The following is a 26,016-nucleotide window of genomic DNA, read 5'->3' as shown; positions in this document are numbered from 1 at the left end:
AGTGCTTCCGAAAACAAATATTCTGTGATAAAGTAATCCATATGAAAACAACGCGATGTCCATTTTTCACGTCTCCCTTGATTATCTTCTAATGCGACCACACCCCCACGCTGAATGCGCTATTCAGATTCTAATGTTTCACTGAAGCACGCAGCTTGAATACGCCCACACAACAGAAGACAACACAGCAAGACTGTTCAAGTTCTTTTTATTTTACTGTTTGCTTCGCGATGAGAGGAATAAGACATAATTCACCCCAAAAAGATGTGATGTGGTTGAGGATTTGAGATTTGGATTTCCTCAGAAAAAAAGAATGAAGCACTTTTTTCAGCAGAGATCATAAACATGAGTGAGTCTCTTTTTATTTATATACTTGTACTAGTTTTCACATAACGTGTAAACATTTTATTAGTTAGACTTTTTCCAAAGACTTTTTCCAAACTATAATTCCTGACTAAATGTATAATCAAGTGAAATATTCTGAAGATTCAATAACAATATACAATACTATACAGTTCAAAAGCTTTATGTAAATAATATAAATGTAACAAATAAATGTAACTGTAACAAATGTAACACAATGCTGTTTTTTCAATTTATCCCCCCTAAAAAAAACTGAAAAAAATATTCTCAGTTCTTTTCAACATTAATAATAATAATAATAATAATAATGATAATAATAACTACAATAAATGTTTTTTGTTTTTTTTGTAGAAAATAAGATTGTTAAAAGGATTTCTGAAGGATTGTGTGACTGGAGTAATGATGCAAAAAAATTTAGTTTGAAAGTCAGCTTTGATTGTTCCTAATAAACTGTTTAACTGCACTCCCAAGTGGGTATTAAATTATGTTGTGGGATAATTAAATATATTCTAAATAAACTACAAACATAAAATTATATAGATTTATTTTGTCCTCACATTCTTTCTTGTAACTCCTCCCTCTCAGTAATACAGCTGACTGAAAAGCTCATTATGCAGCTCATTATGCAGGCCTTTGTCTTCTCAGGTGTAAATCACAATGATATTTATTAGGGCTGCACGATGTGTCGTTTAAGCATCTATATCGCGATGTACGAATCCGCAATTGTCACATCGTAGGATGTGCGATGTAGGCTGTAGTAGTTGATCCGTTATTCATTAACCGTAGAGGCCAGCTGCTCCCCGGCCCTTGACAAATGTGATTCGCGGATTAATTGCACAGTTTATGGGGAAGTCGTGGCCTAGTGGTTAGAGAGTCGGACTCACAATCAAAGGGTTGTGAGTTCAAGTCTTGGGCCGGCAGGAATTGTAGGTGGGGGAAGTGCATTTACAGTGCTCTCTCCATCCTCAAAACCACGACTGAGGTGCCCTTGAGCAAGGCACCGAATCCCCAACTGCTCCCCGGGCGCCGGTGGAACAGGCGATAGCGACGCACCTTTGTCCGCCCTCTGCTGGACGGCGGACGAAAGCGGTGTTGCCATCTAAAACCTGCTGCATGACGTCACCTCTGCTCGCGCGAATCTTCTGCTGCTGAGCAGGCTGCGTCTGCACTGCACACGATGGCTGCTTCATCGAAGCGCTGGTGTACGTTGTTTCAGTTCCAGGAATTGTGACTGTCTCAGCGTTTTCTGCAACGCGCAAGCCTGCACAGTTGCCCGCTTGCCTGCACACAAAAGCCGTTATCACAACAGCTTCAGCAACGCAGCTCGAGACCCCCGTTCTCGCTCTACAGGCCCCCACCCCGCGCCGCGGGGACCGCGGCAGAGGATTACGGTGAGGCCGGGAGCCCCGAAGCCATCCTAGGAAAGCGCCGGTGTACGAGTCGCCGCGGCCGAACTCTCACCTAAGCGCGCCGCTGTTTCAGTTCCAGGGATTGTGACTGTTTCAGCGTCTTTTGCAATGTGCAAGCCTGTACGGTGGCCAGATATTTCCAGATAACCAGATATTTCCCGAAAAAGGTGTAATTTCTGGTGTCCCGGCCACAGGCGATGGTGCTATAAATGTAGTGACGATGCCCACTGCTCAGTGCCCATCTCCACATATAAGCACAGCCCTTCACACAGGGCTCTCGCACATGAAAGCGATTCAAGTCGATCGCGCGCACTGCATAGTAAACGTGCCCACTCCTCAGTGCCCACAATTGTGGCGCGTGGTTTCTGTAAAAACGAAACCCGGCCACGTGCGCTCTGCCCAGGCAGACAGCGAGTCGAAAGCAGTAAATGTGCACACTTGCAGCCCACAGTTACTCGCAGACATCAAGAGTCCCACGGGACCCGCTCAGCCCTCCCTCAATCGGTTAGGCGCCGGGACGGGGTCGAGGAGGAGCGATCTGCCCGCTGTGATCAGCGCGCTCCCCGCCTCAAATGCCACAGGCGTAACGCCCATGTTACAGCACACCGAAGCGCAGCCGTTGCTCAGACAACAGAGCGCGCTTCGCATCCAGCCCTTAGCCATTCATGCAGATGCATGTTCAGCGCTTCCAGGGGTTTCAGATTGGGTGCTAGGCATTATAAGGAGACGCTACTCGCTACAGTTTTTTTCGACGCCCTCCGCGCTTTTTAGCGCGCGTCGAAACCACGGTCAAAACAGAAGTAGCATGCATACTTCGGGCCGAAATATCAAAACTGTTGAGCAGAGGGGCTGTAGAGCCTGTGTCTCAAGCTCAAAGCGAAGGGGGGCTGTACAGCAGATACTTTCTAGTGCCCAAGAGAGACGGGGGTCTCAGGCCCATACCGGATCTAAGACAGCTGAACAAGGCATTGGTGAAACGCAGTTTTCAGAATGCTTACGACCAGGAAGCTCCTCGCGCATATTCGGTAGGAGACTGGTTCATGTCAATAGATCTGAAGGACGCGTATTTTCAAATACAGATGGCGTCAAGTCACAGGCGATATTGAGATTCGCCTTCGAGGGCCAGGCATACCAGTTTGCAGTCCTGCCGTTCGGCTTGTCCGTAGCTCCTTGTACGTTTACGAGGTGCATGGACGCAGCGCTCGCTCCTCTCAGACTCAGAGGCATGCGAGTGCTGAACTATTTGGACGACTGGCTGATTCTGGCTCAATCACGATCGGAGCTCGTGGAGCACAGGGCCGTTTTACTCGATCACCTCGAGAAACACGGCCTCAGTGTAAACTGGACGAAGAGTCGGTGAACCCCAGTCAGACGATACTGTCTTGGGTTTAGTTCTGGACTCACGTTCCATGACGGCGCGGCTGTCACCGCAGCGCGCGTTGAGCATTCAGCGCGCGGCGAGTTCACTCCGCTGCGGCGCGACCGTTTCGCTCAGAGAATGTCAGAGGATGCTGGGTCTCATGGCCTCAGCATCTCCGGTTCTGCAGTTGGGCCTGCTCCGCATGCGCCCCCTGCAGTTCTGGCTGAAAGCGCGGGTACCGCGTCGACTGCATCTTAGGGTCAATCAGGGCTGTGTTACAGCCCTGAAACCCTGGACAGCAAACGACTGGTACCAATCAGGTGTAAGCCTGGGGACTTCCTCGAAAGTGAAGATGGTGTCGACGGATGCCTCCACTTCGGGATGGGGAGCGCTGCTCGAGGGCAGACCGTCCTTTGGCCTGTGGTCAGAACGGGAAAGGCTCCAACATATCAACTGTCTGGAAATGCTGGCAGTGGAGAACGCGCTGACGCGCTTTTGTACCCGAATCAAGGGACTCCACATCTTAGTCCGTTGGGACGACATGTCTGTGGTGTCCTACAGAAATAGCCAGGGCGGTCTCGGGTCCAGAAACCTGTACAGGTTGGCAGAACGCCTCCTGGTTCGGGCTCAGCGTGACTTGCACTCGCTGAGGGCAGTTCATGTGTCTGGGCTACAGAATCTGGGTCCAGTCAGGCTGTCCAGAAGCAACATTCCCACGGGCAAATGGTCTCTACACCCGCAAACAGTCCGGTTGTTGTGGGAGAGAAAATTGGAAAGGCGGAGGTGGACCTCTTCGCGTCCCACGAAAACGCTCACTGCCCCGCGTTCTTTTCCAAGGACGAAAGCGCGCTGTCACGGAGATGGCCGTGCTGCCCGCTTTATGCTTTCCCTCCCGTCTCCCTCCTTCCGCAGGTGATAGAACGGGTGAGAGAAACAAGATGTTCAATACTGCTTGTAGCACCTTTTTGGAAGAACCAACCATGGTTCCCAGATTTGATGCAGTTAGCAGACATCGCCCCGTGGCCAGTGCCGTTGAGGAGGGACCTCCTCTCGCAGGCCAGGGGCTTGATTTGGCACCCTCAACCGGAGTTGTGGTCCCTTCATGTGTGGGCGCTCAACGGTTACCCGCTGATCTCTCAGTGGGAGTGCTAAATACCATCACTCAGGCTAGAGTTCTCCAGCTGGTGCACGGCTCGGGGATGTTCACCCCTTAGTTGTGAGGTGACGGAGGTTCTCTCCTTCCTACAGGAGCTGTTGGATAAGGGCAGAGCCCCATCCACGCTCAGAGTTTATGTGACAGCCATCACAGCGTTTTCTGAACAGCCCTCCTCAATCAATAGGAAGGAACGATTTGGTCATCCGCTTCCTTAGAGGAGCTAGGAGGCTGAATCCTCCCAGACCTCTGTCAGTCCCTATATGGGACCTCGCGGCGGTTTTTGGAGGCCATGAAGGGTCCCCCTTCTGAGCCTATCCAATCGATTAGCCTCCAGCATCTGTCGTTCAAGACAGTATTCTTGTTGGCTCTCGCTTCAATGAAGCGTGTGGGTGACCTGCACGCGCTCTCTGTGAGCCTGTCGCGCTTGGAGTTTGGGCCTAATGACTCAAAGGTCATACTCAAACCTAGGCACGGTTATGTGCCGACATCCCTCAACACGCCGTTTCGGGCTCAGGTTATTGCCCTGTCGGTGTCAGGAGAGGATGGAGACTCGAGTCTTCTTTGCCCTGTTAGAGTTTTAAGAGCTTATGTGTCTCGCTCCGCTGTCTTTAGACAGACTGAGCAGCTGTTTGTCTCGTTCAATGGACGTTCCAAGGGAATGGCTGTTTCGAGACAGACTCTATCCAGATGGATAGTTGACGCCATAGCGTTAGCTTACGCTTCCAGGGGCCTTCAGTGCCCACTGGGCATCAGAGCACACTCCACAAGGGGCGTCGCCTCGTCGTGGGCGTGGTCTACTGGGATCTCCTTGCAGGATATATGTATGGCGGCAGGTTGGGCCTCGCCGTCTGCATTTATCAGGTTCTATAACCTGGAGGTTCCCGCCTTGCAAGCAAGGCTGCTGTCGGTATAGCCGAATCAGGGCCCTGATGGGAATTCTGAGTTCGGGAGCATTATGTGCTGCCAACTGTTATATGGGCAGTATTGCGTTACACCCGCATTGCCACATTGGTCAGGCCTTGCCTCGACTGTGTGATGTTATATTGCCGCATCTACGTGTGCTGCTAGATATGGGACGGAGGGCTTCCCCCCCCTTTCCTGTCCTGGACTCTCTGTGAGTCCCTCGGGTGACTGTGCACTGTAAATCCTGGGCGTTGCTTCAGGTTTATTGGTGTGTGATCCCTGCGCGCACGGCGTTTTACATGGGGTTCCCGTAGCGTCTTAGCTAAGACGCAGTACGAGATAACTCTTGTAAGAGAACGTACTCGGTTACTTACGTAACCTCGGTTCTCTCTAGAAGAGGGAACGAGTACTGCGTTCTCTGCCGTGCGTACATTTCACTCTGGTTCGCTTCGGCGATGAAATAAATCAGGTGAGTCAGCCTTTTCGAGCTCCTTTTATAGGGTTGAGCCACACCCGTTTCGGCGGGAAGTGGCGTGATGGGTGCGAAGCGTCCTAATTGGTCTTGCATCAGCCTGCGCTCGATAGGCTGTGCACTTGCTGCAGAGCAGCCAATGAGCGAGCGAGCCGTCTCACCTATGGCTGTGTACTGCTGCAAATGTGCTTTGCAAAAATTCAAAATTAAGGATAATTTTTTGTATTTCGTAAAAAGAGACCCGTAGCGTCTTAGCTAAGACGCAGTACTCGTTCCCTCTTCTAGAGAGAACCGAGGTTACGTAAGTAACCGAGTACGTTTTATTGCCTTATTCAAGTGATTTAACATTTTTAGTTTTTCACTAACCACGCATAATTTTTTTTTTCTCAAAAACACAATCATGTACATACATGCTGCTCACATATTATTATAGCCCAGTTTGTGCTGATTAGACTTTAGCCATTTAGATGTGTAGAAGAAATTGTAAAAAGCACAAATGTCAGGGCGTGACAACTTTTCCAGGCCCCAAAAATACCCTTAGACTCCAGAGGGTTAAACTGTGTTCCGGAGATGAACGGAGGTCTTACGGGTTTGGAACAACATGACGGTGAGTCATTAATGACATAATTTTTATATTTGGGTGAACTAACCCTTTAAAACTAACCAAAAAATGTGAAAGTATTCCAAATGAAATGCACACTATATTCAAAGTCTTATGATGTCAAACAAAAGATTTGCGTAAAAAATGGTCCTGATTTGAAGTCATTATTTATTAAAAATCTAGCTCTCCTTGGTGTGATCATGAGAGGTGGCAATGTCTAATTCATAACAGATTCATTCATAGCTTTTTTTTGTTAGATCTTTTAAAATAATCGATTTGATCTGGTCCACATTTACGTATTACACATTTAAGTATAATATAGAATTTTGAAAAATGAAGGTCATGCAGGTTTGCGATGACATGAATAAATGAATACTGATACTGATTTATTTATTTTTTTTGCGAGAAATAAGTAGCACATATTCACTCAGTGTTCATACTTTGTATAGTGCCATCCTTTGTGTTTTTGCAGAGGCGATGAGCGCTGGAGACAGTCATGAGGAGGGTAGGCTGGTGTACCGGTACGGAGGGGAACCTGTGGGGGCTTTCCTTCAGCCCAGTTTCAGGCCTCTGGTGCCCAGTATTGCCCATGCCATGTTTCTAGACGTCACACATGATAATGAGTGCCCTATTCAGGTATAGCATTTCAAACACATATTACAGTGGGTTAGTGGAGCCACTTCAATGAGCTCTTATTTTGATGCTCTGTGTTGTAGATCCGCTCTGTATATGATTTATTGCCCAGCTCTGCTATTGTTTCTATGGCCTGCTGTGCCACTGGTAGCACCAGAGGCTATGATGAGTTAGTACCCCACCAGGCAAGAGATTGACTTCACACACACTCACAAAACATGGATTGAGTAAATTTTTTGAGCACATCTCAAAAGTCCTATTTTTTTGTATCTGCCATCAGATCTCAGTGGTATCAGAGGAGCGCTTCTATAGCAAATGGAATCCTCAAACTAAGCCTTCGTCCCCTGATGAGGTCAACCTGCAGTCAGGAATCATCGCCGGAAAGCTGGCCCTCAACCGGCTACACCAGGAACTGGCATCAAAAGGCTTCAACCAGGTAAATGCAGTCTGCATTCCTCCTATAGGACCACATTGACAGTTATGCCACATTGACTATTTAGTAATAGTACACTGTGAAGTCTGCATTAGTGCAGGTTTGGCAGAAGGGCTGCAGCTGGGGCACATATGTGTGTAAATGTATAAAAATAAGAATGAAGATAAAACCCTAATTATTTAAAAGCTTAATGAAAATCAAGTAAACACAAATATAAAACAGTGCACCTGGTGAATGGTTGAAATATTAACAAAGTTAAAAACAACCAAAATAGTCATAATAGTTTTGGTGTAATGAGCTTTTTGCACATGAGTAGGAGTAGTTCTGAAGGCATCACACCTGCAGATGGCGATGTGGCATGTGACACAATTAACATTGCCAATATTTCTTTAAAGTTCATCTAGCAGGTTTTACCAACACATTAAAATAATATGTTTACATATGCATTTAAATATTACATCTTAAATAGAAGCTTAAAAAAAACTGAAATTAAGAGTGCATTAAAATTACATTTTATTTAATAATAATGAAAGATGCTGAACTGTCATATGAACTTGGTTCTCCCAGTCCTGATTCAGATAACAATCTCGTTATTGGAAAGCTAAGTGCATGAACTGTGTTCCGATTGATATGATCCCTACACAGTGTTCATTGCTCCCTACTCCCTGCAGGGAAATCCATTGTAGTTTACTTCACTTTTGAACATTCATTCATCACATCCGGTGATGTCCACATCACAGAGGACATATGGTCGAATAGAACAAACGTTGTATGTGATAAGAGATACATATGAAATATGCAGAGTGGGGGGGCATGAGGACTGGGATTGGGAAACACTGAATTAAACAAAACCATAGTTGTTACATATGTGTAATATGCATGTTTAATAATAAACCCAAAATTACAAACTATATTAAAAACAAAAAATAAGAAGTGAACAGAATTAGAAATAAATAGTATTAAAATACAGCTGAAAATTTGCTGTACTATAATAAATAAAAAAATTTAATTGGGTAATTAAATCAGCTGGAACTAACTAATTAGCTAAATAAATGTTTGAGATTTATAGATAGTATTTAACAATTTATATATTATGTATTATATTTGTTAGGCAATTAATGTTAAATAGTACAGTATATATAAAATTGTAAACTATAAATGATTTTAAAAGATTTGATGTGAGTTTGTAAATGGCATTAAAGGGATAGTTCACCCCAAATATTTTACAATTCTGTCATTACTTACTCGCCCTCATGACATTCCAAACACATAAGAACTTCATGTTCATCTTTGGAAACCAGTGTTCTGATGTAGAGGTTCAAACGCTGTACATAAAGCAGTCTTTGTAAACATGTATAAAGATTTCCACAGGATTTTTTTCTCAGTCTTACTTATTAAAAAAAGAATATACAGACAATGAACTAAGAGAGATGGATGTTCTAGTTCAGGACACCAGCTCCTGCGTCAGCAGCATCACACACATGCGTTGTGATACTCTCGTGAACGCTTTCCGAAGACTGACATGGAAGAGAAGAAATTTGCACACAAAACGTATACTCATAGCTCATAACATTAAGGTTGAACCACTGATGTCACATGGACTATTTTAAAAATGCTTACTATGTTTCTGGGCCTTGAACATAGTAGTTGCATTGCTGTCTATGCGGGGTAAGAAAGCTCTTGGATTTCATCAAAAATATCTTAATGTGTTCCTGAAGATGAACGAATATCTTACGAGTTCGGAACGATATGAGGGTGAGATATAATGCCAATGAGAGAATTGTAATTTTTGGGTAAACTATCACGTTAAAATAAAAATAAATCTGATATGCAAAACTATAATAACCTTTCAAAAGCTTATCAATATGTCTTTGTGTGTTTTCTTAGGTGTTTGTAGACCAGGTGGATGAGGACATTGTGGCGGTCACCCGACATTGTCCTAGTACACACCAGTCAGTGGTGGCTGTGTGCCACACTGCTTTCAAGAACCCCAAACACCAATGCTACACAGACGAGGTTCCACCAATGTGCATCCCAGGTGTGTCAAAAATCCCATGCTACTTATCAGAGAGGCTGAACCTTCTTTATGTTTAACGGGAAGAGATTTCCTCTCTCGCTTGCCCTCATTGAGGTTCTGTTCTGTCTCAATATTGTGTCCTTTCCTAATGCCTGACTGGAAGCATAACCCTGAAATCGTTCTGAAATCTCACAGGTAAGATAGAGGTGGTCGTGCTGGAGGTGCGTACCGTAGAGAGGCAGACGGACTCCTACAAAAAAGATGAGAAGAGCATTAATGGCATGCCTGGGTACACGGTGGAGATTAAAGAGCACATCCAGGTAACCTGAGTACTGTGAGACTGCTCTAATTATTAGTGTCCTAAGCCAACACAATGCCCTCCACTGAGAACACTCATTCACAAAACAGCTAAGCTCAACCCCTACCCTGCAGTTTAAAGACCACAGCCCTCATAGAGTTCTGGTTTCATCGCAACAACTTGTTCTGGTAAACCTCCCCTTTCCTGCCTGGTTGTAAATGTCTGCCACCCAGACTTGCATGGCCTTTTGATTGCCTGTACTGTCAACACTGCACAAGTCAGTCTCATCTTTTGGTCTCAGAAGTTCCTATGTTTGCGTCTCTGTCTTTTCTCAGCTGAAGGACAGTAAGGTGGTGCGGCAAGCTGGGGTGACATCTCGAGGACACGGTGAATATGTGCAGGAGATCGTGTTTGAGCAGCTGACGCCTGGAAGCGTTATTGCTTTCAGGTTAGATTTCAAAAGCATTTACTGTCCATGAAGTGAATTAGGATTTTACCTAGACTCTGCAATGAAGACGTGATCCAACATTGTTCTAAAATTCTTACAAAAAGAAACAAAAATGCCATTGAAATGTATTTACTACATTAACTTAAACTGCATAGGCCTGACAATACAGAAATTAAACAAGTAATAGGCTAAAGAGGACAATTGACATTTTTACACTGGGATTGACATTTAATACTATTGGATAGTTGTCTTGCTAAAATGGATTTTAATTGGAAACACAATATTTGAGGTCAACAACAAACAACTGAAAGTGTTTTGAAAAGTGTGGGGTTGGGAAGATACTTTAAGTAATTTCTTATGCTTCCCAAAGCTGTACTTATTTGACCAAAAAAGTAAAAACAATACTTTTGTAAAATATTATTGCAGTTCAACCTTAAAATAACAAAAAAAAAATGTATTCTTGTGACGGCAAAACTGAATTTTCATAAGTCATTACTCTAGTCTTCACTCTTCAGTGTAACATGATTCTTCCAAATTTTATTTGAATATTTTGATATAGTGCTATAGAAATATTTCTTATTTTCAATGTTGAAAACAGTTGTCCTAATTAAAGGGGTCATATGATGCGATTTCTAGTTTTCCTTTGTCTTTGGAGTGTTACAAGCTGTTCATGCGTATAAGATTTGTAAAGTTATAAAGACTAAAGTCTCAAACCCAAAGAGATGTTCTTTATAAAAGTTAATACTCATCCACGCCTTCCTAAACTTCTACATTTCTTTAAAAAAATCATACCACAAAATTTTGAACAGTAGCAATTTGTTTTTATAAGTTTAAAAGGTGAAGTGTCTTTCTTTGTCAGGGTGAGTCTGGACCCCAAATCTCAGGAGCTGGTTAGGGTCTTAAGGCACCATCTCATTCAGTTCAATCCACTGTATAAAGAAGGAAGTCTGCCTGATTCAAACACACCTGACATACTGAAGAGTCCACTGACACAGTGAGTTTATTTCATCCCCATTTACACTCTCCACCATTATGAATCAAGGTTTCCACCAAAAAAGCTATTGGACATCCTGATCCTTTTTTTATTTTGTGCTTAAAGGGATACTTTGTCCCAAAATGAAAATTTTGTCATTAAGCACTTACTCCCATGTCATTCCAAACACTTAAAAGCTTACTTCGTCTTCAGAACACAATTTAAGATGTTTTTGGATGAAAATGTCTTGGGTTACTTGACTGTAACCCTGTTCCCTGAAAAAGCAGGAATGAGATGCTGCGCTCAATAGCGCTAATGAGAACATTCTTTGTTCGACCGGTTGTGAAGCATGTGTGTCAAACACGCCAAGAATTGGCTTAAATAACCTCGGCAGGTGACGTCACTGATAACGTGCACCTGCAGGTTATAAATAGACTTGAAACGGAAACATCCTCAGGTTACCCCTTTGTCTGAAGAGACGTCCGGACACGTCGACAGTGCGGCATTGAGGCGCAGCATCTGGTTCCCGCTTTTTCAGGGAACAGGGTTACAGTCAAGTAACCCGAGACGTTCCCTATCAAAAGCTACTCTTGATGCTGCGCTCAATAGCGCTAATGGGAACGAGAATACCAACGCCGCCGCACTGTAAGTGTCTGGACCCCCAAAGTTGTGTAGTATGCGCACAAACATCGAAGAGGTCTCAGACATGACTCTGGGATGTGGACTCAAGGGCATTCGAGCCCGGAGTAGCATCGACATCCAAACTATAGAATCTGACAAATGTGTGCAGAAAGGACCAACCTGCCGCATCACACACTTGCTGCAAGGGCGCACCTCTTGCTCAAGCCATTGAAGATGCAACCCAACTGGTTGAATGGGCAATAACTCCTAGAGGTGAAGTTTGACCATGCGCCTCGTAGGCTAGGGCAATAGCAACCCTCAACCAATGTGAAACTGTTTGCCTGGTGGCAGCCGCACCCCTGACTGCAGCCCCCACAGCATATGAAAAGCTGCCCTGACTTACGCCACTGGCTAGTGCGGTGGAAGTAAATCTGAAGAGCACATACTGGACACAGTAAGTGAAGTCTTTCCTCCTCCGGTGTTGTAAATGGCGGAGGACAGAAGTCTTTGGAAATGAGTAGGATGGACATCCAAACTATAGAACCTGACAAATGTGTGCGGAGATGACCAACCTGCTGCATCACACACTTGAGCAGGAGCATCCCTCACCCTGTGTGAAACTGTTTGCCTGGAGGCAGACAACCCCCCCCCCCCCCCCCCCCCGGTTGCGGCCCCCATGGCATATGAAAAGCTGCTCTGACTTATGCCACTAGCTAGTGCGGTGGACATAAGTCTGAAGAGCACGTACTGCAGTAAGGAACATTCAGAATATAATTAGGGTGAGGATGCAAAATTGCTTTGACTCGCTTAGGGGCAAAATAGGAACAGGATGGTAGGACTGGTAGGAATTCTCCTTAGAGAGGTAATGGCCATAAGAAAAACCATCTTTAGAGTCAGTAGCCTGGCAGGCGCTGATTCTAATGGTTCGAAAGGGGTGCCAGCAAGCCCCTCGAGCACTACGGTTAAATCCCCTGAAGGGGCCGTAGCTCTAGTGGGTGCCTCAACCTCTGAGCCCCATGAATGAAGCGGGCGACCAGAGGGTGCTTCCCCACAGAAACCTAGTCAATCAAAACATGGCAAGCCAAACTTGCGGCCATGTAAGTTCTGAGAGTACTATGGCATGTGCCTGAGCACAATTTCTCTTGAAGGAACTCCAGTACTGAAACAATTTGGCAGTGAGCTGGGTCTGCATGGTGTGTCATGCACCAGCCCTCAAAAACACTCCATATGAAGGCATAAGTTATTCTAGTGGAGGGAGTCCTAGCACTTAGAATAATCTCTATTACTGTGGCTGGAAGGCCAGCTTCTCTAGTTGGTCCCCCTCAGGGGCCAGACGTGAAGGTTCCAGAGCTCAGGCCGGGGATGAAGTACTGTCCCCTGTGCCTGAGAGAAGATCTCTCCTGACTGGAATCGCCCATGGCGAGCCATCGAGGAGGGATATTAGATCTAAGAACCAAACTCCGGTCGGGCAACGGGACGCTATCAGTAAGAGGCGAGACCCCTGTCGATGGACCTTGGCCAGGACTCCTGGGAGCAGAGCAATCGAAGAAACGGCGTAAAGACACACTTTTGGCCACGCATGGGCAATAGTGTCCAGACCCAGGGGAGCTGGATGAGTCAGAGAGATGTAGAGGGGACATTGTGCCATCTCCTGTGAAGCACAGAGGTCCTTGAGGGACAGGAACTTGTCCTGTGCCCAAAGCAGAACCTGGTGCGCTAACTCGTTCGAGCGGCGCGACTGCAGTCCGCCCTGTCGATTAATGTAAGAGACTACAGATGTGTTGTCCACCCGCACTAGGACATGGTAGCCTCTCAACTGCTGGAGGAAGTATTTCAGGGCCAGAAATACAGTCTTCATTTCGAGGCAATTGATGTGCCAATTCGAGGAGAAGACCTCTCCAGATCCCTTGGGCTGGACAGCCGACTAAGGCCGCTCCCCAGCCCATGAGGGAAGCGTCTGTCATTAGCATCTTGCGATGACAACACGGACCTAGAGTGGGACCCAAAGTCAGAAACCGGGGTCTGAACCACATAGATAGGGTACAAAGCCCCTGGCACGTAACCCTTATTTGCCAATGGGGATTGGCCCTTGGATGAAATCCCCTGGCTCTGAGCCACAACTGAAACGACCTCATGTGCAGGAGGCCTAAAGGTATCACCGTGGATGCAGCTGCCATGAGACCTGAACAGTGACTTTCTGGCCTAGCTTGATGTTCTTTAGGGTATTTAGAATGGATTTGACGCATGCAGGAGACAGCTGTGCCTGCATTGTGATCGAATCCCATACCACACCCAAATACATTGTCCTCTGAACCGGAGAGAGAACGCTTTTCTTGGCGTTGAGTCTCAACCCCAGAGATTCGAGATGAGCTAGGACGACATGCTGATGCTGGAGACCACTGGTGGTGGAGGTTGTTCAGTGATCCCCTAAGGGTGCCAGGAAGGAGCCTTACACTTCTGATGGAATTTTCCAGGGCTCTCCCTGAGGGGACACACCTTTTGTCCTGGGCACAGCTTAAGGCCCTTGATTTGGTCTTGATGACCGTACTTTAGTCCAGCTCCATCTGCGGCTGCCAAGTGTTACCAGCTGCTCCCCAGTCTTATGAGGGGACGCACAACTCGCCACACTCTTGCTTTGAACCTCCTACCCCAGAGGAGCTGGATCGGGTCGGGACTGTTTATTTATTTATTTATTTATTTTTTGACAGCCCCAACACTTGAGCACAGTGAGTGAGAAACAAAGCACTAGTTAATTAAAAAAAGGCAGCACTAGTCTGACCCACAGCATGAAATGGGTTCCATCCAAGTGTAGATGTTGCTACAGTACGTTTGGTATAACTATATATATATATATATATATATATATATATATATATATATATATATATATATATATATATATATATATATATATATATATTTGTTATTCATCATCATCATCATCATCATTTCACCATCATTTTTTAATTTATATTTTTATTTAAATGATGTTGCTCCAATAGGGGAGAGATAGCAGCCAGCGTCTCTCTCACCTATGAAATCATAATGTACAAAATCTAATTTTAAGGCTTTAATCTGGTCACTGCACGAGTCACTTCTTAGTAACTCCTCATGTCCTTATAATCGCGAGAGGATTGCTAGGAGAGAGCACTCTCAATGTCCATTTAAACAGGAGCAAGAGCTACAGCAGCCTCTGCCCAATCCAAAGAATTGCCTGGGCACACTTCGGAGGTGGGCGCGAGAACCGTCCTATCTTCTAGCGGAGCGCGATCTTAATGAGCGGGAAGCAGCTCGTTCCTCGTGAGAGCAAAGAGCCTAGCGCGGATAGGAAGTGAACCGCGGTGCTTACAACTGCCACTCTAGAACGCGAAAGCAGCCTTTTTTTTTTTTCAAACAATAAACATGCGATTTCTCTTCAGAGATCGGCCATGGAGAGCGAGGCACGCATCTCTTATAGAATCAGCAAGAATAGTTCAACTTTCTTTTTCCTTTTTTTTTTTTAACTCTCAACAAACTTCCTTTTAAACTAATACTTTCATCAGCATGACACACACCCACACACAATGCGGTCTCTGAAGACAAAGAAACCTGAGGATGTTTCCGTTTCAAATCTATTTATAACCTGCAGGTGCACGTTATCAGTGACGTCACCTGCCGAGGTTATTTAAGCCAATTCTTGGCGTGTTTGACACGCATGCTTCACAACCGGTCGAACAAAGAATGTTCTCATTAGCGCTATTGAGTGCAGCATCGAGAGTAGCTTTTGATAGGGAACAGGGAGGTTTGTGACTGTCCCATTGACTGCCTAGTAAAATAAACTGTCAAGGTCCAGAAAAGTATGAAAGACATTGTCAGAATAGTCCATCTGCCTTCAGTGGTTCAACCGTAACTTTCTGAAGTGACGAGGATACTTTTTGTACGCAAAGAAAACAAAAATAACGACTTCATTTAACAATTCGTCTCCACCGTAACGCCATTTTGGAGAATATCTGCTTAACACAAGCAGCTTATGCTCTTCTGTATCAGCAGCGCTGCAAAGATGTGCTGTTTTTGTTAAAATCAAAACGTAAATGCACATAGAAAATGTATCCTTGAGTCGTGCCTGACACAGAAGAACGTAAGCTGCTTGCATTCAGCAGATATTCTCCAAAATGGCTTGATGGGACAATCACAAACCTTACCGGTTTTCATCCCAAAAATCTTAAATTGTGTTCTGAAGATGAACTAAGCTTTTAAAGGGTTTGGAACGACATGGGGGTAAGTGGTTTAATGACAAAATTTTCATTTTTGGGTGGAGTATCCCTTTAAGAGCTACTGCACCCTTATAGTCTTGATCTCTTATATAGATTTTCACTTATGAGTTCTCAAGACGCTTTTTGTGTGTATTCTCCACTCCAGGATAATGTCTGAGATGACTTTAGCTGATATGAACATTCTTCTGTTTCGCTGTGATGCAGAGGAGAAAGAAGATGGAGGGGGCTGTTACGACGTCTCCGGCTGGAAGCCACTCAAATACTGTGGTCTGCAAGGTACAGATGAAACTTGCATTTTTCACATAAAGAAAACAAATTAGGTTTGTATTTTGTGCAATTAAAATCTTTTCAGGTGTCTTTAAGAAATCATAATAACTGTCAAAAAAATTTGTCATTTCATTCTCACAGGTCTGTTGTCAGTGATGGCAGACATTCGACCCAAAAATGATCTTGGCCACCCATTCTGTGACAACCTAAGGCAAGGGGATTGGATGATTGACTATGTGAGCAATAGACTGATATCACGCGGGGGCACACTAGCCGAGGTAAATGACTCAAGTGATCGATATAAATACTGTATGTAGCTGATAATCTTAGGGTGTTAGCTGTGGGTAAACTCTGTGGAAAGATCCAGATTTACCAATTGCTGCTCCTATTCTTATGTCCAGTAGTTAATTTAGTCACTAATGTGTTCTTAGGTGGGTCAGTGGTTCCAGGCTATGTTTGCATACCTGAAGCACATCCCTCGCTACCTCATTCCCTGTTACTTTGATGCCATCCTGGTAGGGGCCTACACTACTGCACTTGATGTGACCTTCAAACAGATGTCAAGGTCAGTGTCTCGAGGACTGAGACAGATCATCCTGGTGTTTGTGTCAAGGAAATACTATTAGCGGAAATACACATTTTTTTGGCAGGTTCACACCAAAGGAACTAGGACCGATTTTAGATCTGGGAACTCCGTTTAGTGGAACTAAATTGGCTCCTCAGAATAGGGTCTAAAACAGTCCTATAGGAACTACCAGTGATGTAATTGTACGCCGATTGGACAAATGCATACGAAACACCGGTTACCCAGCATTTTTAAAAAGCCTTGTTAACATATTTACTTCACAAACATGGAAAACAGTGATAATGGCAGTTACCTGTTTTCTGCAGTGTTGTGTTCTTTTTTCAATCTCGATGATATGTAACACTGCAAGTTGTCATAGGAGACTTTGTCTCTTAGCCCAACTTTTTGCTATTTTAATCATGTAAATTGTACTTTTACATTCAATCTCTGTTATCATGAAACCCATGACAAACAACAAAAACTGTTCCAATCAAGGTGTCCTCCAATAACTGGTTGTTTATGTTTTTAAATGTTGTGAATAAAGACTTCACTGTCAGTTGTTACAGAGTTGCTACCTGCTGCCAGTGCAAATGTTCCTAGATCCTAGTCCCTATAACATAGAACATTTTCTAGAAGTACATTGTGTAAAAGCCCCTCATGATTATTACTATAAATCCATCCTTGAAATGAGTAGCTAATTGGTTCTCACAAGCCAGCAATTAATCTGTTATATAGCAACCTTTCTATTTACTTTGAACCTGGTCCATCTCAGTACTGTGTGCCATGTGAATTTATTTAAGCCCTCCTCTTCCCCAGCACCACCTGTCTAGATCTGCTATGGTCCTATCTCCCTTAATTTGCAGAAGCAATACAAATCCTAATCCCTGTCATTATTAGCATGTTTCAGTAGCGTACCATATCTCAGTCTGCCAAGATCAATCCTACCTACATTAATATAAAATTATGTTAAAATCTATTTTAAGTTATGATTGAAAGTATGCTCAAGTGTCTATGATTTTAGAGGTTTCTGTGGGCTGTTATAAAATTACCTATATTGTGTGTGTGCGTGTGTTTGTTAGTTTTGTGCAGAATGGCTCATCTTTTGTGAAGCTGTTGGCTCTTGGATCAGTCCAAATGTGTGCTGTTGGACGTTTTCCAGCTCTTCCACCTCTCTCACCAGCCCTGAATGATGTGCCTTACCGTGTCAATGAGATCACAAAGCAGAAAGAGCAGTGCTGTGTTTCCATGGCTGCAGGTGACTCCAGAGTAACCCACAGAAAACCCTAAATATGTCAGAATGAAGTTCAACAAGTTGGCAAAGGATATGAATTGTTAAGTGTTGCTTACAGCGTAGCGAAAGTATCTGGGCTGCTAACACAGGATTGTAGGATTAAACTTAACAGTGACTTAGTACATTGAACTGTTATTATTACTGGTCTCGATGATTTCTTCATTACACAGGCCTGCCTCATTTCTCTGCTGGAATTTTCCGTTGTTGGGGAAGGGACACATTCATCGCCCTGCGAGGACTAATGCTGGTCACAGGTCGTCACATGGAGGCCAGGTACTCAATTAACTGAGACCAAGAATGCATGAGAATCTTTAGCCACTTCTCAGTTTGATATTGATTCAGAGAATTGCCATCATATTCAAAAATGCTCCTCAAAGCATATCAGTTTTTCAGCAACAGTGCAAATGGACAAATTTTTGGCAAGTTTAGGTATAAATTTAGTACATGCTTAATTTATTAGTTTAAAATATCAATCTCAACCAACCCAGAATCATTTGGGAACGATGTGTGATGCATCATTTCCCCCCTCCATGGATGATTGTGGATTTGAGAAACAGATCAAATCATTTTATTCTTGAGATTTCTCCCTTTCAGTTAATTTCTTTCCTCTTCATTCTGCTTTACAGGAACATCATCCTGGCTTTTGCTGGTACAATGAGACATGGACTGATTCCTAATCTGCTGGGAGAGGGTGTAGGGGCCCGTTTTAATTGCCGTGACGCGGTATGGTGGTGGCTGCAGTGCATTCAGGACTACTGTACTATGGTACCCAACGGCACTGACATCCTCCAATGCCCTGTGTCCAGGATGTATCCCACAGATGAATCCAAACCCCTGACAGCTGGCACTGTGGTGAGCACACCACCAAAGTTAAAAACAACAACATGGTTGGCGCCGATAGCCATGTGGGCAGTGCACCGACATATGGTGCAATTGCGCTTTCAGGTGTCCCGAGATCGAGTCCCACCTTGTGGACCTTTCCCGTTCCCACCCCCCATCTCTCTCTCTCCCACTCACTTCCTGTAATATCTCTACTGTCCTGTCATAAAAAATGCAGAAATGCAGGGGAAAAAAGTGCAACATTGTTAAGACATTCTTAATGTTAGAAAACATTTCTGTCACATTTGATAGATTTTGTGTTCTTGCTGACTAAAAGTATTAACTTCTTTTAAAAAAATTTACAATTGTAGTTACAGTAGGGGTCAACCAATATGTTTTTCAGGGCCGATGCCGTTTATTACAGATCAAGAAGTCCGATAACCAATATTTTTGAACTGGTATATACTATGTCTGCTGTAAAAATGAAAATACATGTCAAAATTAAGAATAACAAAGTATCTGACAAAAGCTTTCTTTAAATGCTTTTAAATTATTTTATCTGCAAATTGGTTTTGAAAATTGCCATTAGTCGTAACCAAAAAAAATGCTTAATATCAGCACCAATATTCAGCCAAGCCGATAATCGTAGTTATAATAGACTATATAACGCAATTTTGAACATTTTGGTTTTACTGTTACCCAGATGTCACCTGTATTGTATTGTTTCGGTGATGTCACAGGATCAGCTGCTGTATGAGGTCATTCATGAAGCCATGGAGCGCCACATGCAGGGTATAGAGTTCAGAGAGAGGAACGCTGGACCACATATTGACAACAACATAAGAGACGAAGGTAAACCCTTTTTAAAACATTTTTTATGACTTTTTTTTTTATTATTATTCTTTGGGGAAATTTTTCATCTATTTTATTCTAAACCTTCTCAGGCTTTAACATTGTGGCCAAGGTGAACGCCGACACTGGCTTTGTGTATGGCGGAAATCGGTTCAACTGTGGGACTTGGATGGACAAAATGGGAGAAAGCGAGAGGGCCCGCAACAAAGGGATACCAGCTACACCCAGGCATGTGTTGAAATCTCTTAAAGCCAAATATATTCTTTTTATAAGATGCCATTTATAAGTGGATCTCTTTTCTCAGTCTCACTTTCTATGTCTGTTGCCATCATTTAATACAACTCTTGTGTTCCTAATGCAGAGATGGATCAGCAGTGGAAATAGTGGGTCTGTGCAAATCTACATTGCGTTGGCTGGTGGATCTACATAAACAAGGGCTCTTTCCTTACAATAGTGTGGCCATACACAAAGACAGTAAGCTCAGATGGTCCTTACTAGTTCTCATTACGTTAAGTTTGTTCCAAAACTTAGCTATCTGCCTTTCTACACAGCCATTTTAAGGCCTATGTGCAGTCTTCCCAATGTGCAGTCTGTTACAAAAAGGTTGAAAGCAAAATGATGCTGCCCTCTTAAATGTGTTATTCAACAAGTTCAGTGAAAAAATTAATCCATGATGGTAGACAAGTTGAGAGTAATGGCAGCTATATTTAATTTGACTCAGAAAAGTAAAAAAAAATGTAAGGAACTCATAATTGTGAAATAATTGTGAGCATCACTTACCGAGATTCCATTTCAAATCATAGGATGCTGCCTTAAAATATATCTGCCTATGCTTTGGATCAAATCTAATATTTGCAATTTACTCCAAATGTGCAAATACAGAATCTCTTAATCACAAACATTTATGTTATAACTGTAGGCAAACAGCTGTCTATGTCTTATGAAGAATGGGACAGAAAAGTCCAGCAGAATTTTGAGAAGATGTTCTATGTGTCCCATGACCCAAATGACCCCAATGAGAAGCATCCCGAGTTGGTTCATAAGCGGGGGATTTACAAAGACAGCTACGGAGCCTCCAGCACCTGGTGTGACTATCAGCTCAGACCCAACTTTCCCATTGCCATGGTGGTGGTGAGGATTTGTTCTAAAACAAAACACACTTGATTGGATCTGAAAGATCTCAGGGCAAAAAAAAAAGCCAATGGGCCTTATAATACACCCGGCGCAATGCGACGCAAGGTGCAGCGCAAGTGTGTTTGCTAGTTTCATTCCGGCATCGTTCGCATTTTCCCGTCCAGCGACACGTCGTTTAATTAGCAAATGTATTTGCGCTCATTTGTGCGCCCATGGGCGTGCTGGTCTAAAAAAAGAGATGTGTTCAGGCGCATTGCTGGCGCAAAGCTATTTTAAGTAGCTTAAAATAGACAACGCTATAAACCAACTCAAACCTGGTCTAAAGTCTGCAATAATTTTTACTTATTAAACACAGGGACGCACAGCAGCACGCAGACATGCCAAATATAAAAAATTAAAGGATTGCAATGCATAAGATTTTTTTGTAGGCTAATTAAATTATATATATATAAATGCCTACATGTCATAATGGATAGTCATCGCATGTATCAGAATTAAGCTATCTATTTGCTATCTAAGCTATCTAGCAGCTCTGTTTCATCTCAGAGGCACGTTCCGTCTTTTTGTTTGCTTATTTATTTATTTGCAAATGTATATATTTCACGAGTTCACCCTTACATCTAATCTGATAGCAAATAGTAAGCATATTTTGGCATGCTGTCCTGGGGGAGGGGTCCGGGCCCGGAACATAGCCCGAACCCAAAGAACCCAGAGGCCACACTCTTGATTTGTTGATCACCAACTCTACCTCCATCACCAATCTCTCGGTGCACGATCTGGGCGTGTCAGACCATAAGGCCATCACATTGGAGTTACCCACTCTGTTCCCCATCAGTAAGCCCAGCAGAAAAATCTGTTTTAGGAACCTTAAAAATATCAACCCAGTCACCCTGACTACTGACCTCTGCCATCTCTTTGCTGCAAACCCCCTTTCAGTCACTAATTCTGTGGATCTCTACAATTCATCACTCAGCTCACTTCTGGACCGCCATGCCCCAGTCAAGTCCAGAACCGTCACCTTCACATGCTCAGCCCCCTGGTACACCAAGGAGCTGCTGCTACAAAAGAGAACAGTGCGTGTCCTCGAACGGCGTTTCAAGGACTCAGGACTCGCTGTTCACAAGCTAGCCTACCGGGAACATCAGAAGGCCTACAGCAAGTCCCTCAGTGACACACGGTCCCGGTTCTACTCCCACATAATCAACAATAGCCCTGGAAACTCCAAGCAACTTTTCTCAACTGTAAATCATCTCCTCAAACCCCAGACTCCCCTATACTTCGATAATATGCAGGAGCGGTGCAACAGCTTCATCCGATTCTTTAAAACAAAAGTAGGAAAGATACTCTCCATTCTCTCCAGCCCCCCAACTGTATCTGCTTCCCCGCCTTCCCTCCCCCCCTTCTTCACCCTAGTTTTTCTACCCCCCCAGTAATATCCACTGACCCTCAATCTGGGACTACCCAGCTCCTCTGCTGTTTCAAGGATATCACTCAGCATGAAATTGAAGTCCTGCTAAGGAAGATGAAGCCATCCACCTGTGACCTGGATCCATTTCCCTCAGCCCTGATAAAAAGTCACTCTTCTGCAATAAGTCCCATGATCACCAATATCATCAATCAGTCTCTTCGGTCCGGCCATGTCCCCATGTCTCTGAAAAAAGCGGTCATCAAGCCACTACTCAAAAAGCCCAGCCTTGATCCAGAAGTTCCTGCTAACTACCGCCCCATCTCCAACCTCCCTTTCCTGTCAAAGGTGTTGGAAAAGGTAGTTTCCGACCAACTCCACAACCATCTCATAACTAACAGTCTTTATGAGAAGTTCCAGTCTGGTTTTCGCTCTGGCCACAGTACAGAAACTGCCTTGGTCAGAGTCACTAATGACCTACTGATGACGGCTGATGCTGGATCTCCATCACTTCTCATCCTTCTCGACCTCACTGCAACATTTGACACCGTGGATCACCATATCCTTCTACACCGCCTCCACTCCTCTATTGGACTCTCTGATACTACCTTGGCTTGGTTTACATCATATCTCATGGACAGAACAGAGTATGTTTCCCTGGGTGGTGCTAAATCGGACACACACTCTGTCACTTGTGGTGTCCCTCAAGGATCAGTCCTTGGCCCCACCCCCTTCACACTGTACATGCTCCCCCTTGGTTATGTCATCAGCCGGCATGGAATATCTTTCCATTGCTACGCTGATGACACTCAACTCTACATTAAAACAAACCCGAGCCCCTCTGCAGCCCTCTCCACAATTTCCACCTGCCTGGAGGAGATAAAGGCGTGGATGACGGCTAACTTTCTGCAACTCAATAGCTCAAAAACGGAAGCCATTCTTGTTGGCACTCCACATCAGACCTGGTCATCCACCATCACCAGCATCACCTTCTCCGGCCATGACATCCATCTTTCATCCTCAGTCACAAACCTTGGTGTTAGAATGGATCCTCACTTGACCTATGAGGCCTACATTAAACAGCTATGCAAAACCTCATTCTTTCACCTCAGGAATATTGCAAACTTCGTCCCATACTCACTCTCCCTGATGCAGAAAAACTTGTCCACGCCTTTGTATCCTCCAGGCTGGACTACTGCAATGCACTCCTCATCGGGATCCCAAGTAAGAACATCCAGCAGTTGCAATACATTCAGAACTGTCCTGCGAGGATCCTGATGGGGGTGCGGAAGTACCACCACATCACACCCATCCTAAAATCCCTCCACTGGCTTCCTGTCCAGTACAGGATTGAATTCAAAGTTTCCCTTCTGAACCACAAGTGCCTCAATGGAACTGCCCCCTTATATCTCAAACAACTCATCACCCCCCTTTCCTCCTCACGCCATCTCCGCTCTGGACAGGCCTACCTCCTCCAGCCTCCGAGGACAAACCTTCGAACTATGGGCGATCGCGCCTTCTGTTCAGCTTCACCCAGTCTGTGGAATGCTTTCCCTGTCCATCTAAGGGCCCCACAAACTGTTGACTCTTTTAAAAAAGGACTTAAAACCCATCTTTTTAGAAAAGCCTACGGCTAAAAGTGCTATTTTTATGTCTTTGTTTTCTTTTTACGCTAATTTTAAAGTTTATAGTATATAGTTTGTTGTTTTATGTGCATTGTAGCACTTTGAGGTCATTGAATTGATGTAAAGTGCGTTACAAATAAAATTTATTATTATTATTATTATTATAACTCCCCCATCCCCAATTTGGGATAAAAATAGATTAGAAGTGAGGAGTTGGGATTGAGGAGGGATGCTGAAAAACTGTCGTAGGACAGGAGGTAGGAAGGCTGCATATATATATATACACTTGTTCTGCTAGTTAAGATGGTTAGCTAAATGGGATGCACCTGTGCCAAATTGGATGATTGTCTGATTGTGCTCCTCCCAAACCTTGTTAATAAAGCATAATTTCACGAGTTCACCCTTAAATCTAATCTGATAGCAAATAGTAAGCATATTTTGGCGTGCTGTCCTGGGGGAGGGGTCCGGGCCCGGAACATAGCCCAAACCCAAAGAACTCCCCAAAAGAAGCTTAAATGCTTTATGCTGAGAAGAGAGAAGGCGCAGAGCGACCAGGAGAGCCCATGCAGTACTTGACGAGAGCTGCGGCTCGGCTCTCCGTGCTGCTATGAGAGGAGCACAATGCTGCATATCAAATGAGGGACTCTTGCTGCATCTGGCTCAATGCTGGATATGAAATGAGGGACTCTTGCTGCATCCGAAGGGAGCTGCGGCTATGCTTCCACAGAAGGGAGAGTCCCTCTTGTGGCTGAGTACAAGGCGCAGTTTGATGCATCTGATGGAGGGCTCTCACTGCGACCGAAGGGAGCCAGCGGCTCTACCCCATCGGGAGGCAGATCCCTGGCCACCATCGAGCATGCAACATAACTCAGATGGGGGGCTCACACTGCAGAGCCGTGGGTCTGCTGCACCGGAAGGGAGAGCCCCGTCAGATGCTGAATAGGCAAAGAGATTCGAGGCGCAGTTTGGTGCATCGGATGGAGGGCTCCTACTGCAACTGAAGGGAGCCAGCCACTCTACTCCACCGGGAGGGAGATCCCTGACCGCCATTGAGCATGCAATATAACTCAGACGGTGGGTTCACCCTGCAACCGAAGGGAGCCGTGGGTCTGCTCTCCCTCCAGAAGAGGAGCCCTAGTCTGATGCTGAAAAGGCAAAGATACACGACTGACGGAGGGTCTCCCGCTGCACACAAAGTGACTCAAAACGACAGACGGAGGGGTCACACTGTGACCGAAGGGAGCCGCGGGCCTGCTGCACCGTAGGGGAGAGCCCTGTTTTATGCTGAATAAGCAAGGAAACGCGACTGATGTAGGGACTCTCGCTGTGTCCGAAGGGATCTGCGGCTCTGCTTCACCGGAAGGGAGAGTCCCCCTTGCGACTGAATATGAGGCGTGGTTTGCTGCATTGGATGGAGGGCTCCCACTGCGACCGAAGGGAGCTGACGGCTCTGCTGCATCGGGAGGGAGATCCCCAGTCCGCCGCAGAGTATGCATCATACTCAGAATGACAGACTGAAGATTGACCCTGCATCTGAAGGGAGCTGCGGCTCTGCTGCACCAGAAGGGAGAGTCCCCCTTGCGACTGGATATGAGGCGTGATTTGATGCATCGGATGGAGGGCTGTCACAACGACCAAAGGGAGCCTGTGACTCTGCTGCACCGGGAGTGGGAACCCTGTCTGCTGCAGAGCACGCAACATGACTCAAAACGACAGGCTGAGGGGTCACACTGTGACCGAAGGGAGCAGCAGGCCCTGCTGTACCGGACGGGAAAGCCCCGTTTTATGCTGAATTAGCAATGAAACACAACTGATGGAGGGACTCTTGCTGCGTCTGAAGGGAGCTGCGGCTCTGCTGCACTGGAAGGGAGAGTCCCCCTTGAGACTGGATACGAGGCTTGATTTGATGCATCGGATGGAGGGCTGTCAGAAAGACCAAAGGGGGCCTGTGTCTCTGCTGCAACCGGAGGGAGAACCCCGTCCACCATTGAGCATGCAGCGCAACTCAATGACAGACGAAAGGCTCACACTGCGATGAAAGGGAGCCACGGCCCTGCTGCACTGAAAGGGAGAGCCATGTCCGATGCTGAATAGGTGAAGAGATTTGTAACGACGGCT

The 26,016-nt window shown here is 45.0% G+C and overlaps 1 protein-coding gene across 2 annotated transcripts in view; it reads left to right on the top strand.

The window, feature by feature from the left end:
- The window catches only part of LOC132096630 (glycogen debranching enzyme-like), a 47,600-nt gene that overhangs the window by 17,272 nt on the left and 4,312 nt on the right, over nucleotides 1–26,016 (top strand). For both annotated transcript variants that reach the window (XM_059502098.1, XM_059502097.1), the window contains 17 exons: nucleotides 6,737–6,900; nucleotides 6,981–7,082; nucleotides 7,178–7,333; nucleotides 9,218–9,368; nucleotides 9,543–9,667; nucleotides 9,981–10,093; nucleotides 10,953–11,087; nucleotides 16,086–16,216; nucleotides 16,349–16,485; nucleotides 16,639–16,772; nucleotides 17,852–18,027; nucleotides 18,234–18,336; nucleotides 18,690–18,915; nucleotides 19,623–19,734; nucleotides 19,827–19,962; nucleotides 20,096–20,208; nucleotides 20,654–20,865. In XM_059502098.1, the coding sequence (XP_059358081.1) occupies nucleotides 6,737–6,900; nucleotides 6,981–7,082; nucleotides 7,178–7,333; nucleotides 9,218–9,368; nucleotides 9,543–9,667; nucleotides 9,981–10,093; nucleotides 10,953–11,087; nucleotides 16,086–16,216; nucleotides 16,349–16,485; nucleotides 16,639–16,772; nucleotides 17,852–18,027; nucleotides 18,234–18,336; nucleotides 18,690–18,915; nucleotides 19,623–19,734; nucleotides 19,827–19,962; nucleotides 20,096–20,208; nucleotides 20,654–20,865 (2,426 nt within the window). The remainder of the gene's footprint in view (nucleotides 1–6,736; nucleotides 6,901–6,980; nucleotides 7,083–7,177; nucleotides 7,334–9,217; nucleotides 9,369–9,542; nucleotides 9,668–9,980; nucleotides 10,094–10,952; nucleotides 11,088–16,085; nucleotides 16,217–16,348; nucleotides 16,486–16,638; nucleotides 16,773–17,851; nucleotides 18,028–18,233; nucleotides 18,337–18,689; nucleotides 18,916–19,622; nucleotides 19,735–19,826; nucleotides 19,963–20,095; nucleotides 20,209–20,653; nucleotides 20,866–26,016) is intronic.

Source organism: Carassius carassius, chromosome 20 (genome assembly GCF_963082965.1).
Source record: "Carassius carassius chromosome 20, fCarCar2.1, whole genome shotgun sequence".
NCBI lineage: Eukaryota > Metazoa > Chordata > Actinopteri > Cypriniformes > Cyprinidae > Carassius > Carassius carassius.
Note: the sequence above shows the minus strand (reverse complement) of the source record. Positions and strands in the feature narration are given on the sequence as shown.